Here is a 16,910-nt window from a genome sequence, read left to right as displayed (position 1 = left end):
AAGCAACAAAAGAAGGTTGTGCAAGTTTGGAAACCAAAGAAAGTTGTTACTCAGTCAGTTGAAGAATAGAAGGAACCTGAAGTCACAATGGGGGGGGGGGGGGTGTCACTAGTTCAGATCCTAGCCAGCCTAGCAGTGTCCCTATTTCTGCTCTTGTAGATTAAGTGTGGAGGGTGGTTACAAGAAGGAATAGAGAGCCTAGACATTCTTCAAGCATTGTGGGGTTGGCTCAGGTTCATGATGAAATTCAAGGGGGCAGTTTTGATGATGGTGGAGGAGGAGGAGATGGGGTTACTCCTATATATGCCACATGAACATATGCTCATGGAATGTTAGGGGATGAATGATCCCTCAAAAGTAGTGGAAATAAAGAGACTCTTAAGTAATAATAATATTAGTGTAGTAGTTTTAGTTGAGACAAAAGTTAAAGTTGCTAATTCTGAGAAAATTCAGAAGAAATTTGGTAATGATTGGAGGTGGGTGATGAACTATGCTGAATCTCCTAGAGGGAGAATCTGGATTGGTTGGAAACATGGTGTGATTACCTATCAACCTCTTTTTCAATCAGATCAGGTGATTCATGGTTGTATTACTGCTAAAAATGGGTAGTTTAACACTTCCTTTACTGCTGTGTATGGGTTGCATTCTGTTGATACAAGGAAACTTATGTGGACTGAATTAGTTTTATTAAGCTCAGTTACTCTTGGCCCATGGCTTGTCATGGGAGACTTTAACTCTATGCTGCTTTCTGGTGATAAAGTTAATGGTAATGCTGTTAATCATGCTGAAACCCAAGGTTTTGAAGGTTGCTTAGATTTTACTGAGCTGACTGAGGTGAAAAGTTGTGGACATTTCTTCTCCTGGAGTAATAAGGGGCAGGGTCAGTCAAGGATATGTTCTAGAATTGATAGAGTTTTTGGTAACACTGACTGGCATAGTAGGTTTCTTGATGTTGTGGTGGATTACATGAATCCAGGGATATCAGATCATTCTCCACTAGTTCTGAGTTGTAGTATTAATATGAAAAATGGTGGTAGGCCTTTTAAATTCTTCAATTACATGGCAGGTCAGGATGACTTCCTAGAGGTTGTTCAAAAGGGATGGAACACTAATGCTAGTGGCACCCCTATGTTTACTTTATGGCAGAAAATGAAAGCAGTAAAAGGTGGTTTGAAGGCTCTTCATCACAGATATTTTGCTAGACTAAAAGAGAAGATTGATCTTATTAGACAGGAACTGGATGTGGTGCAGTCTCAATTGGCTAACTCTTATACTGATAGCCACCTCCAAGATCGGGAGAAAGAGTGTAGTTTGAAACTGAAGAAGTTTCTTAAAGTGCAAGAAAGTGCTTATAAACAGAAATCGAGAATTTAGTGGTTAAAGGAGGGTGATGCTAATACTAAATTCTTCTTCAGTGCCATGAAGGAGAGAATTGCAAGAAATAGTATTGATTTTCTTTATAATTCTGCAGGAGAGAAACTGGAAACTATTGATGCTATCAAAGAGGAGATTAAAGGGTTCTATGTGAGCCTTATTGGTATTTCTTCCCCCTAGTTAACTTGCATTGATATTGAGCTAGTTAGAAAAGGTAATCGGCTCTCACCTGATGTTGTAGAAAGTTTGATTCAACCTGTTACTAACTTGGAGATTGATGCTGCCTTAAAAGGAATTGACAATAATAAGGCTCTTGGTATTGATGGATTTAATAGTCTTTTCTTCAAAAAGACATAGGGGATTGTGAAGGAGGAGGTCTATGATGTTGTCAAGCACTTCTTACTGGAAACATGTTGAAACAAGTAAACAATACTGTAGTGACTTTGGTGCCTAAGGTTCAGAATGCTACTCATGTGAAAGAATTTAGGCTAATTGCTTGTTGTGCTGTCATTTACAAGTTGATCTCCAAAATCTTGACTAATAGAATGCAACCTGTGATAAGTGACGTTGTCATTTCAGCTCAAACTGGGTTTATTCCAGGAAGGGCAATCTCAGATAACATTCTTTTGGTTACAGAATTGATCAAATGCTACTCAAAATCTTATGTGTCTCCCAGATGTATGATCAAAGTGGATCTCAAAAAGGCTTATGATTCTTTTGAATGACCATTTCTGCAAGCTATTCTTTATGAATTGGGCTTCCCTGATAAATTTGTGAAATAGGTTATGGCATGTCTTTCTTTTGTTTCCTATTCTATTTTGGTAAATAGTTTCCCTCTCATCCTATTCCAGCAAAGAAAGGATTAAGGCAAGGTGATCCTATGTCTCCTTTCTTGTTTACTTTAGGTATTTTCTAGGTGCTTGGCCTCTCTCAATACTGAAAAGCTCTTTAAGTTCCATCCTAGATGTAAAAGAATTGGGCTCAACCACATGATGTTTGTTGATGACCTGTTGTTGTTTGCTAGGGGTGATGACCCCCCTGTCTCTTTGTTATTTGATGCCTTTAGTAAGTTCTCTGAAGCTTCTGGGTTGGAAGCCAATCTAATGAAAGTGAAGTGTATCTGGCTAGTGTGACTGATACAGTATCTAGTAACCTTCTTTCTAAGTTAGGTATTCGTATGGGTTCTTTCCCTTTTAAGTACCTTGGGGTGCCTCTAACCACTAGAAAGCTGAGTTTCACTGATTGTAAGCCTCTTATTGAGAAGATTGTAGCTAGAGTTAAAAGCTGGGTAGCTAAGCTGCTATCTTATGCAGGAAGACTTCAGCTTATCAGATCAGTGTTGTTTGGCATCCAGTTGTATTGGTCTCAAATCTTTGTGATGCCCAAAAAGGTAATGAAGGAGATTCAAAGGATTTGCAGGTGCTTCTTGTGGGCTGGTTCTGAAGGTGGTTCTAGAAAAGGTCTTGTAGCTTGGGAACACTTGTGTTTACCTAAGAGCTGTGGGGGGTGGAACCTTAAAGATCTAACCATTTGGAATAAAGCTTCCATCACCAAACACTGATGGGCTCTCTCTTTGAAGGAAAATAGATTGTGGGTGAGGTGGATCCACACATACTATGTGTAGAATAGAGATTTTTGGAGCATGACAGTCCCTAATGGTCTTTCTTGGTCACTAAGGAAAATATGGCAACATAGAGATGTTCTTAGCCATTCTGGAGATATGCAGCATTTTATGGTTGCTGGTAAGTTCAAGATTCAGAAAATGTACAACCATATGAGGCAACAAGGTGAACCTGTTGTTTGGAAGAGAATAATTTGCAACAGTAGAGCTAGCCCAAAAAGCACATTTATCACCTGGTTGGCTCTGCAGAACAGGCTAGCAACAAAGGATAGGTTGATTAAGTGGAATCTGATAACTGATGGTTTGTGTAGTTTTTGTCAAGGTTGTGATGAAGATCTTTCCCATCTTTTTTTAATGCAGTTACACTGCTGATATTTGGGCTCAAGTTCTGCAAAGAAGTGGGATTAATATAAATGTTGGTAATTGGACTGCTAAATTTTAGTGGGCTCAGAACATGTGCAGGAGCAGCAAGAACAAAGACAAGTTATGTGGCAGTTTGTTCATTGAAACGATCTATGCAATTTGGCTTCAGAGGAACTTGAAGATCTTTTATAATAAGCTTGATCTGAGTCAGGAAGTTGTAAACAAAATCTTGTTTAGTGTAGCTTGTAGAGTGGATTTATTTGTTCTGCCTATGTGGGATGTGTGTTGCTTGGTTGTTCCTGGTGTTTTGTAGTCCAGTTGTAACTCTCTTTGGTAATTAATATATCCTCTTATTATTTGCCATAAAAAACAGTAATAAAATCGCATATCCGTTTGGTTGGGTGTAAAATATTTTCAGTGTAAAATGATTTTCACGTAAAACAATTTACAACGGAAAACACAATTCCAAAATTAGTGTTCCGTTGTTTGGTTCCATGTAAGAAAAATGATGAAACAAAAGAAAAATTAATGGGAAAGTAAGCAGGGAGTCAGAGGAGTGCACAAGCGAGATAAGGAGAAGGAAAGAAAACAATTTTCCCTGCAATTTTACTCCTACGGAAAATGGTTTTACATTCCTTCGCAAACCAAACAATGTAACATTGAAAATAGAGGAAAACGGTTTCTAGGAAAATGTTTTACGCCCTACCAAACGGAGCCTAATTGGAAGGATGAAATAAAAAGGGAGCTTACTGACTAAAAGGGTTCGAGAAAGAGTCTATTTTTACGCACGACCAACGATGGAAAAGGGTAACCAATGAGTAGGAATAAAGGAATGAAGAAGGGAGTATATGTTTCCCTTTTTTTAACATTGATACTGCAATTTAGATTTTTAGTCATGTATGGCCATGAGTTTTCATCCTCAGGTAATTTAGTTCGACAGAATTTTGGTTCAATATGTTATCTAATTTCAGTGTATATAGAGTATGTTGGGTGATTCAACCTGGCCTAGATGTTCCTAGGTCTGCGGCACGTGGAGTGGAGGCATACAGACATTGTTATTATTCTAAGCTTGTTGGTGATAATGAGGCTTCATTAAGTTGGATGTTTACTATAATGAGGTGGTTGCTGTATGGTGTTTTTCAGTCTGGTAGTTTATGCATGTTTAGCAAGTGATAACATGCAATTATGTACCTTGAAAGGATGTTATTTTTTGGTTTATTATTAGATTCTATGATTGAGGTGCCATTATAATTTGTTGTGATTAGTTGTAATAATACAATTTAAAGTTTTTTATATAATTTCGCACGCATTGCTTGCATATAAAACTAGTCTTAACTAAAATAGGAATGAATAAAAATAAAAGAGAAAATCCTAATACACAATGTCGGTACGTAGTACTTAATACTCCGTACGTCGGAAAAATATTAACTTTTAGATTAAAATAAGAATTTAATACGGAGTACAAATTAAGGTATGATATTAACTTTTAAAAAGAATAATTTATAAGACTTGGCCATAAAAAAATTATGATTGATTCTAAAATATTTTCCTACCTTCTGTTCCATATAGATTTTAACATAACACATACGTAGTACCAAATAATAGTGTTAAAGCAATATCATATTCTAAATGATACAAATAAAGGGAAAAGGGTATTCTAAAGCCAAAAATCAATATACTGTCTATAATTTTTTTTAATAAGTCTATCAGTTTGACCATCACATATTTTAAGAAGTTTAAATTGAATTTGTATAATATTATGCAAGTGATATAAGTGCGTAAATTGGTAGGACCATGGAAGAGAGAGAGAGAGAGAGAGAGAGAGAGATAGAGAGAGAGAGAGAGAGAGAGAGAGATATTAAAATAATTGAGTAGAAATATGGTAGAAAAGAGAAATAATAAATGATATGAAGTATTAGAAATTTCCAAAATGAGAAGTGATGCACTTTTAAGAAAAACAGTTGATTATGAAAAGCAGTGCACTTAATTAAAAAAATGAGTGAGTAAAAGACAATTAAATAGGAGAAATTTAATAATTTAACATAAGAATAATATCCTACTTAATATACTACGTATGAAACAAGTAGAAAGTATATAGAGGGGGATCGTTCTCTTCGCCTTAAAAAAAACATAGCATTAAAGTATGGTAGGAGGGAGAAATAAATGATGTTAGAAATTTTCAAAATAAGAAGTGATGCACTTATTTAAAAAAAAATAGTTGATTATGCATGATTAGCGATGCTCTTATTAAAAAAGGAGTGAGTAAAAGGCAATTATAGGAGAAATTTGATAATTTAATATGTACAAAAATAATATCTCCTATTAAATATACTAAACAAGTAGAAAATATATACAAGATGATCTTTCTCTTCATCTTTGAAAAAATAAAACATATATAACGTCTTCTTCACCTTAAAAAAATAGGTTTATGTTGTCTAATTTAAAATACATCTATAATCAAATTTAATTAGAAAAAAAAAATACCCAAAACAAAAGTTACTCGGTATGACATTAGATGTAACATATATATGGGTACTCCGAAGCTAATTAAAAAACTTATTACATACGATTAAAGGGGTGTTCTTTTCACTTTAAAATAAAAGTTTTGGGTCCAATAAGTTCATATAAGTTGCAATCGAGTCTTATAAGGTCAATAAGTTCCAATCAAGTCCTACTAGTTTCAATCAGGTCCTATAAGTTGACTTTCTCAACTTTACTATTTTGAAATCAGTTTTATTTAGGCTTAACAGTTTCAATCAGGTCCTATAAGTTGACTTTCTCAAGTTTACTCATTATAGTCTAGAGAGAATTAAATTTTGATTCTTAGAGGGGGTTATATGAGATTTCATAGGATTTATAAGGAAATAGAGATCCTCTGGCATAATTATCTAAAAAGCCCAACCAAACATTTGAAAGAAATGAATTAATTGAAAATTCATACATTTTCATACGTCCACCAAACACGTCGAATTAATTTTCTTGCCAAGGGTGATAGCACTAACATAAAAAGTGATATTTGAAAATTTTATATTGAAAAGGATCAAATGAGATCCAACAAAATAATAAAATTTTCTACTATCTTACTATCAGTAATGACCAAAGTTTAAAAATTTTATCCTTATGAATAGTTAACTAGTCTTTGAGCCCGTGCAATGCACGGACTTTTTCATGTGAATGGTTATTATTTTTTCGTGGTATACGCAGTTAAAGATAATTATGGAGTATCAAATAGCATTTTCCACGAAATTATAATTATCATTTTTTAAAGCAACCAACTAAATTAATATTATTCGTGATGCTAAACATCTGTTGCATACACACATCACTTTCTCCGAGCAATATTTTTAGTATTTGTAAAGCTTGCTTTGCTGCTTACCTCTTTCATTTCCTTAAGAAAAAATAATGCTTCTTTAAGTTTCTCTTCCCTGCCAAAAAAGTTAATCAAAGTGCGAAGTATCAAACTTTGTAAGTTAAGCCGGTAGGTACAATCTAATCTTCTAAGATCATCTATTTAAAGTGATCGAGTACTTATTTTAGTCTTTTATTCTGACGTACTATTTTAGAAAATAGCTACAATTTCACTCTATATTCGAAAACTATATGTATACCTAAATATTATTCTGTATTTCTTAACAACCTGCCAAGTGCTTCATGTTTTTATTTTGATGTCTAATTTTTGGCGATCAAAAAAATACCATCTAACCTGCCTTTTACAATGCCCATGAAGAAGTTTATGAAGTAAATTGAGTAATTTTGTGATATTTTCCTCAAAGTTCAATTAGAAACTGTCAATCCCTCCAATTTTTCTAATCTCATGCGAAGTGTAATTAACCAATCTCAAATTTCTCTAATCTCATATAATTAACCACATTAATTGCATAAAACCCCAAATCTTCCATAAAAAAATCGAATAACCTGGTTAAGATGCTTGTTTTTGTAGCAACTCCAGTTGTATGTTTTCTGTAATCGTCACTAACTAATAAATTAGCCTTAAATTCAATGAAAAACACTCAATTTAAACAATTAATCAATCAGATGAATAAGATAGAAAAGGAAGTTAACATGAATTCACATAATTATAAAAGTTACAAAAATAGTGAACACGAATTCACAAAATTATCATGAACTAAAGATTAAACATTTAAAAAACCACAAAATATAGAACCATACCACGTACATATAATTTCCCATAAACTCCCCATTCTAGTAGCCACGCAAATCAAACAAATGTATAGAGTAGCTACCTCATATTTATTTATGACGGTCATGTGATTACAAAAGAGAAACCCAAATATTTTGGATTAAATTCTCTATTAATTAATAGATTAAATGATTCATGAATAAATAAAAGGCTAACATTAATTTATTTCGTACAAAACAGATGAATACCACAATTGAAGAGGAGAGGAGTAAATTAAGGTTTTAATTTTAAGTGTAACGTAAATGGATTAAATGAGAGAGTAAAGGCTGGAGATGAATGGAAGGGGAATATGGAAAGACTAAGGACTCAAAAGGTTAAGGGTGAAACCGAAAAGGGAAGATAGGTAGTAAGAAGAGAAGACATGTGGCAGGTAGAAGAATAAGATAATAACAACAAAGTGACATGTGGTATACATGGTTTTAGTTTTTAAACTAGTGTGTAGCCCGGGCGTTGCCCCGGGTTTTGACTTTTATTCGGGTTTTTTTTAAAATTATGTGAACGTAGAGATGGTGTCATCATCAAATTACGGTGGTGACATAAGATTAGTGGCCGATCTACAACCTCCCAGATCTAAAACCCTGACCCACATCCAAAAATCTAAACAAAGCCGGATCATTTTCTTCAAAGTAATAACTGTACATTTATAAATTAAATAATCATTCCCTTTTTTGCATTCACTTTTATTCAATGTATTGTTTATTGTAAAACGAATATACATTTGCTTATATGGAAAGATAATACATAAGTTGTAGTTGGTTAAGATGGTAAGAAGTGTAACTTTTAACAAAGAGGTCTTGTGTTCGATCCTTAGTAGATGTTTTTTTGGTTGTAATGACATGTCATGATGCTAATTAGTGGTGACGTGACGTAATAAGGAGAGGTGTACGTGACACGTATACGTTCTTCAAAACGCCTTTTAATATATTAGTATAAATTCTAGGTATAGATTTTGTGGAACTTTATGGAACGAAAGAATTTATACATAGTTTAATAATAAATGATTGGACTTGTAAGTAATACAGAATAACATCCTTTATGACATAAAATAAAAACAACCGAAGTAATAATGTAAATAGTAACGTATATTTGTGTTATGAATTTTTGTGTTGCAATGAATAGTACTGCATACAAATAAAGGCGTAAATAAAATGATTTTCACCTAAAGTATAATTCCTCTATTTATAAATAGTTTCATCACTTTGACTTTATGCACTTTTCATATATTAGCTTTACAAATATATAAATAACTAGTCAATAGCACGTGATATGCACGTGTCGGAGCAACGTACAATTATAATATTTACTACTTACTCATACTACCTCCGTTTTAAAAAGATATTTACACTTACTATTTGTACGGACTCCGATGTAATATTTGACCATTAATATATCCAATTTTGTATGACAGAAAATTATAAAAATTTGATATTTATAAATTACATTGCGAGACGAATCTAATAAGATATCCCATTAATTTTTTATGGATATAATATTGATAATTTTTTGTCAAATTTTTTATTTTTGTGCACATTTTTCAAAGCATTTATGAAACAAAGGTAGTACTAATTAATTAAGGTCTTTTTACAACATAAAAGACACAGTTTCTTATTTATTTACATCAAAAGTAGTTTGTTATTCTTAATTGCAAGTTACGAAGCGTATATCCCTATCTTTGTAAAAAGCTTCATGAATATGTTTACATTTACAAAATAATTATATATATATATATATATATATATATATATATATATATATATATATATATATATATATATATATATATTCTCTCCTTTTCTTTTTAAATGTATCACTATAACGTTCACAATATTTATGTACTAACTTTGACTTGGATATTTTACTATGTTTGATTAGTCACAATGCATATGCTCATCATAACATTTTTTTATATAATTTTTAGAAATAGGTTAAAGATGATCAATGGTCATAATGATGCAATGACAAGTGTGACGGTCCAAGTGTTACATTTAAAAACAAAGAGATGGAGTTGTATTTATAGGAGGACATTAAAATCTACAGTTACATAGTTGTAGCTTATAACAAGCTAAATTAATGAGTGCACGCTTCAATGACACGTATGGGTATTATAATTATTTGAATTTTATTTTGAGCAAAATGTACATACCTGGCCTATATGAAGTTTAGAAATTTGTCACTGCACGCATATTCGGATATTTCTAAGTAATTAAGATTGGAAGTTCATTTAATTTCGCTAGTTAGACAACATGCTAGAAACAATACCTCAAAACTATCATAAGAACTTCCTACGTACATTACATTGATAATTAATTACAACATCACGAGCTTTCCTGTATGAACTCTTATCTGATAAACTACTACCAATCTATCATACTTCCTCCTTTTCCTAAATATAGCACAATTTGGATTTTCACACTATTCACAATAGATCTTTGATCATCTTTTGTGATTAATACTTATGAATAATTGTAGTCATGTGCGGTCTTATTAGAATAATATCAATATATATTTTCTAAATATCCACTTTTAAAATTTTCACATAACTCAAGATATTAAGAGTCAAAGTCATGTGTGTGAAAAGCGTAAAGTCAACTATGATACAATATTTAAGGAATTAATGAGGGAAATACTTAACCTGATTCATGATCAACACTTGACAATCATGAAAATAAAAATAAACATAAATTGAATTAGCTAAAAGATTTTGTAATAAACAAAGGGATGGAGGGGTAAAATTGGAAAAAAAAATACGCCAAAATCTTGATACCATTCGGCTTTTTAATATAGAAGATAAATGCTATCATATAAAAAAGTTGTTGGATTAGTCACAATGTCTACTTTTCGAAGTATTAAAAAATAGAGTTTTACACTTTTACTAATAGGTAATTAAAGATATTAACAGTCAAAGTAGTGCATTGACAAACGTAAAACTCAAACCGGTGCAACCATTTCTGAACGGATGAAGCAATTACTTTTTTATTATATAATAACTAGAATGTGCCCGTGCAAAAGCACGTGATATATAAGTGTTGCAAAAAAAAAAAAGAACGGATATAGTCAATTTATTTAAACAAAAACACGGTTATTAGAACAAAAAATAAATTTTAAACAAAAACACGGGATATATAGAATGTTGTAAATAAAAAAAAAATTACATACAGAGTAGTCAATTAGAGTATGTTTTAGTTCCAACAAACTAAAAGAAAATGCCTAATTATAAATGGATTTAAATCATATCCTTAACATAATTTGTTCTCTTGTAATCTTGATAGTATATTATGTAGGATGAAAAGGCCTCATTAGAAATGGATTTAAATCATATCTTTAACATAATTTGTTCTCTTGTAATCTTGATAATATATTATATAGGATGAAAATGCCTAATTAGAAATGGATTTAAATCATATCTTTAACATAATTTTTTCTCTTGTAATCTTGTTAATATATATAGGATGTAATTTTACACTGTAATCTTCAAATATTCGTAGTCCGGAATTCGAGAATTTAATGCAGTAAATGCAATGGGAGGTTTCCAATTTTTCAATAATAAACTAAAAAAAAGTTACTCCGTATTAGCAAGCTATTATTAATTTCTTTTGGAATCATGTCGTATATGGAGTACGGTTAACCTATCAAGTACGATGCAATCTTTTTAAAAAAAAAATTAACTATGATTTTGTTTTTAAAATTAATTGGCAAATCACGTGCATTATTCTCCATTACTACTATTAAGTATATCATTATTATTTCAAGAACACTATAGAAAAAAACAAAGAGGACTTAAAACATGAAAGGGAGTTACCAAATAAAAGCAACAATTCAGGGAGATGTTAGTGCTAGTTAACAAATGATTAAAAATATTTCACAAAACAATTACGCACTTGAACGACCAAAATAATAAAATATCACCAAGAACCGAAGATTCATAAAGAGCAAGAAAAAGATATTGTACCTTTGTGTCGCAAGGAGAAACGTTGCCTTCGAGCTTGTAGCACACCCCAATTTTCACCTATTGTAACTGCCACCTTCTTTAAGGTATCACCGTTACCACACTTTGGACAAAATATCCGACCAACTTCAGTAGTAATATTTTGGCAGACATGACAACAAAAACAAAATTTAGTGTGAGATGTCAATGCAGGCCTACAATTATAATCATAAATAAGAATTTAATCACGATACTTAGCATTAAATTTTCATAAGAGGATACCGATGAGATACTACAATTGGTATTCAAACAATTTTTTAGCTTAACTTGCAGTATCTTGCTAATAAAGATATAGCTTCAAATTTACTTATCCCTTATACATTTATCATCTTTTAATGGAAATTAATTATGATTATCATTTGATGATTCACTTATTTGCACTTGTATGCCTACAGATTTACATTTACGTGCCTACATTAGGGGTGTTCATAAAAAACCGGTACCGCGTACCTTACCGAAAACCGAAAAAACCGACCTAAATGGGCGGTAAACCGAACCGAAAAAATAATATAAACGGTTACGGTAACCGAACCGGCAAAATTAACGGTTAAACGGGTCGGTTACGGTTACAATTTTTGACAAAACGGTTAACCGAATAAACCGAAACTTATTTTTTCAAAAAAATTATTCAATTTGATTTAGTTGAAGGTGACAAAATCACAAAATTATAGGTGAAGTATTTTAGTAAAAAAATGTTTGTTTGTGCACAACTAGCCCAATTAGTGTACTTACTTTTTAAGCTCTTAGCCCATTAGTCCTTTCTTGAAACAATAAGTACGTTACTTCGTAATTTTGTTTGAATTTGATGAAATTGTGTAATTTTAGATGTTGTTTAGACTTATTTTTCTTTGACTTGATCTTCTATTTCAAATTGTTGTTTTTTGTAAAAAAAATAATACGATAAATGTGATCCAAAATAAAAATAAATAATTTAATAGCGGTTTATGGTTAACCGGGTAACCGTACCGAAACCGCGGTTAACCGTTTAAACGGTAACCGGTTTAAACGGTACGGTTACGGTTCATGAAAATGCCGAACCGAAATTTTCGGTTACCGAACCGAATCCAATTTCGGGACGGTTAACCACCCATGAACACCCCTAGCCTACATATGCAACTTGATTAAATAAATGCCAAAAAAAAAGATATATCATTATCCAGAATTTTAGGAAATTGTGTTAGGAATAGTTTAGTGGGATTTGGGATTGCATTAACAATATTAATAATTGGTCCACTATTAATACCGAAAAAATCTTTATTCGTACTAAAATTTTTGGCTATTAACAATGTGCCCGTTAAACAATTATTAGCCAATCATCTTTATACGTAATACTAAAAATTTGGCTATTAATTGTTGTTGGACCAGTGGCTAATAAAAAATTGGCAAAAAGAAAAAAGTCCAACTTCTTGATCATCAATCCGTCATCACCAATTGGCATCTCAAATTCATTCTCCGTCAATTAAACGTTATCTACCATAGCCATAGCTCTTATCTCTTATCTCTGAGCCGGCATAAACATCACAGCATTATCGACTCCCCTAATCTACCATAGCCATAGCTTTATTCTCTAGGCAAGCACTATCGACTCCCTCATCTACCATAGCCATAATTCTTATTCTCTAAGCCGACATAGACATCACATATTGACACCCACTCAACTATAATTTAATATTCAAATTTTGGCTGTAAGCATCAAGCTGTTGGTGTTCAAGACTTGAGAGAAATTAATTTATTCGTGTGTGACCATGATTAATAGGTCTATGTGAGCGGTTTAGAAATTGAAATTATCCTTGAGCCTTTATATCCATCACTTCAAAAGCCACATATGACAACATAAGTACATAAGCAGAGAAGTACAGAACCAACAACGGAGGTAATAGTTTTTTTGAAAAATCAAAATTAATACCAATGCCTTCATCTATTCAGAGAAAAATCTAATAAATTATATGAGCAGTACAGTAGAGGTAGTCCACAATACCAAAACCGACTCGACTGATAGAGTAAAGTTAGTGAATGACAAAGGACATCAGAAATTCAAGACTTGAGAGAAATCAATTTCCATAGTAAGGTTATTAAAAGGCAATAACTATAACTCTAATTTGTAGAATTTTCTTATAACTCTAAGATCCGTTTCATCTTCATCATAAACCATTAAAAATTAAGTTGGCTACAAATTTTACATCAATAAATCTAGCCGTGCTTAAACAAAAATAAAAGAATTACATACTGCACAATTCAATTACAATTGCAAAATTACAGAAAAGAAAAGAAAAGGAGAGACAGTAAACCTGGAGGGGTGAATCTAAAGAATCATAGGAAACCCTGAACTGGTGTGGGTCGGCGAATCTACGGAACTTCTCCTCGTACTTGACGGCGTCTCCGTGTAGTTTGTGGTGATGGTTTAGAAATTAAGAGGTGTGAAGGTCTGTTATCGTGGGGGCGAAAAAAATATCAGAGGAGAGATAGGAGGTAGTGGTGAACTGTGAGGGAGAGGACAAGAAGATGATGTTGAAGAAACTGGGTAAGAGGAGGAGCAGTTTCCATGAAAGTAGGAGGAGGAATTTACGTGGGTTTTAGGAGTAGCAGTTTAACTGGGTTTTCCTTTTTTTTCTTTTTTTTTTAATTAAATCTATTTGAATTTTAGATACTAGGATATTTTGATTGGATTTGGCAGGAGTCAATAGAGTTTTGGAGGTCTCACATACTCTAGTGACTTTTCTATTATTATATAGGATATAGGATATACGTATTTAACTTGCTCATTCGGCCCATTTTACTTGCTCCAATTGACCCAAATAACCTCTTACAAAAAAATGGTGAAATGGTGCAAGTAAAATGAGACGGAAGAAGTATTCCGTATCATCATTAAATATAAATATATATTTTTAATTTAGTGCAAACTTAATTTTTAAATCTTGCAATTGCACGGATACTTATACTAGCAAAATGACTAATTACTACTTTTGTAAACTGCGACAAATTTAATGTGAGTATATGATGATTGCCATCTTTAATTCAACTAATTATTGGGCCCATTCGAGGAATAAGTTGGGAAGATATAGGTATTCATCGGTCTTTTATACTTCCTCTGTCTCAAAATCTTCTTTATGTATTCCATTTCGGGTATATTAATATATTCTTTACATTTTCTTTTACATTATCACATAAATTCTTTAATATTCTATCAAAATTTATGTCAAGAATTATTTTAACCAATTGAATTCATTGAATACTTAATCTCTTACACTTTTCCATTGGAACATTAAATCTTTTCCATTTTTCCAATGTCAAATCTTTGACAAAAGTGAAAACATTATAAATAAATAAAGTTAATTTTCCTTGTTTAAATAAAAAAAATAGAGAAATCTCAATGTGTTGTGAAATACAGAGATAAGGGAGGAGAAATTGGGAGAGAACAACTGTGTGTGTTATTCCATGAACAATGTGGTATATATACATACAATAGAATAGGGTTTGCTTGGGGAACAATAAACCCTAAGATCTAGAATATTCGGGAATTATACTAGGGGTATAATGGGCATCCACATAATATTTCATAACACTCCCCCTTTGATGTCCATTATTGAAGATTATGCCTCGTTAAAACCTTACTAAGAAAACCCCGTGGGATAAAAACTTAGTGAAGGAAAAAGAGTACACCGTTCTTCATAATACGCTTGAGATGTTGCCTCATTAAAAACCATACCAGGAAAACCCAGTGGTACAAAACCTTGGTTAAGGGAAAAAGAGTGCAACGCGTATTTCTCCCCCTGATGAATACAATATTTGAGCTCTTTAAGTGCAATCAATCCAATATTGTTGAGTAGCTTTTCAAATGCAGCATCATGGAGTTCCTTGAAACTTGATTCTCCATAGTTTAACTTGAATCTTCAATTCTCTACTTGAGCAAATGAAGTGAATATCTTTATCACCAATGCTTTGAAAATAATACCTGTAAGATCTTGTGATTTTCTCTCTCTCATTCGATACGTTTGTTTTCGAGTTTCCCGATGCATAATATATTACTACTTTACCTTCACCTAGGATAAATACATTTTCTTATACATGATATTGCAAAACTTATCCATACATATTGGACATATATACCTTCTTCTGGAGGTCATAAAAGGTAGTTTTCGATCAATAATGATTAAACCTTCATTGGTCATATACTTTCATGGCAATGCATGATAAATAACAATATCATTGTCCAACTTGGAGGTATAATATATCTAATAATCTTATATATGGTTCTTCTGGACCTTAAAATAATATCCATTGGAAGGACATTACATACCTTTATCTTAAATTTTAAGATGATTCATAGTTGTACAAGAATTATTTCATGAATAAATTAATATGTGCATTTCATAACTTTCAAGTACTCAAACTACTAGTTGAGACGACATTTCAAAAACACTCTTTTAGAGTTTTGATAATATCTGAGAGTGATGGATAGCTCAGTTGGTTAGAGCTTCTATCCCGGTTCTAGGTGATCCTGGGATCGATTCTCATCTCCCGCCCTTAGTGGCTCATTCGCACCAAAAATAATAATATCTTATCAATGTTGTAATATTCATGTGCAAACTTCAAAGGGTTAGATGTTTAAGAGCATCACGAACAAGCTCTTCCGGAACTCTTATTTGCATGAATTATAACATGCTATTAAATCAACATCATATACTCATTTTACAACTACAAGCCAACGGAGTAAGAATCTCTTATAAATTTTATACCAAAATTGCAAAGTTGTCTTATTATGATCTGGATGCATATATATTCATGTACGTCATGATAATAGTTTAAAAAAATTTGCATACAATATAAAATTCATAACTGGATAAATCAAAATCATACAATGATAAAATGTAAAACGAACTAAATGTATGATGAATAATGCATTTACATATTAATTACATATACACATGAATGTAAGAATCAAAATACAAAACAGTGTACATTGTGGATTATAAAATCCATAACTTTTTGGACTTCGGGTCCATGAGCTCATTTTGATCATTATGATTTTGTCGACATCAATAAGAACATATATTTCATATCCCCATTTCAAATCCATTACTTTTCGCATATGCATATCGGTTCCATCATATACCGGCATCATCAAGTATTAGTTAATATATATTTTGCATGCTATTCAACGATGATATCTGAATACATATTAAATCGGTACCATTAAACTTTTCTCACAGGCCATCTATTTTAGTTCAGATATCTATACCACTTCAAGGGTATTTCATACACTATATTATTAGTGTTTTCTTTATTTTCAATAATATCATCAACTGCATTATCTTGCTCTTTTCATATAAATAAATTTATTTCGCACTATGTTGGAACCGTATATA

The 16,910-nt window shown here is 32.1% G+C and overlaps 1 protein-coding gene across 1 annotated transcript; it reads left to right on the top strand.

Annotated features, from left to right (window-relative positions):
• Positions 1 to 720: 720 nt before the first annotated feature.
• Positions 721 to 2,935, top strand: LOC130463099 (uncharacterized). The gene is made up of 6 exons (XM_056832136.1): positions 721 to 1,345; positions 1,472 to 1,537; positions 1,580 to 1,690; positions 1,813 to 2,052; positions 2,204 to 2,246; positions 2,455 to 2,935. The coding sequence occupies exons 1-6, from the start codon at positions 721 to 723 to the stop codon at positions 2,933 to 2,935; spliced, it is 1,566 nt and encodes a 521-aa protein (XP_056688114.1).
• The last annotated feature ends 13,975 nt before the right edge of the window (positions 2,936 to 16,910 follow it).

The sequence above is a fragment of the Spinacia oleracea genome, chromosome 6 (assembly GCF_020520425.1).
Source record: "Spinacia oleracea cultivar Varoflay chromosome 6, BTI_SOV_V1, whole genome shotgun sequence".
NCBI lineage: Eukaryota > Viridiplantae > Streptophyta > Magnoliopsida > Caryophyllales > Amaranthaceae > Spinacia > Spinacia oleracea.
Note: the sequence above shows the minus strand (reverse complement) of the source record. Positions and strands in the feature narration are given on the sequence as shown.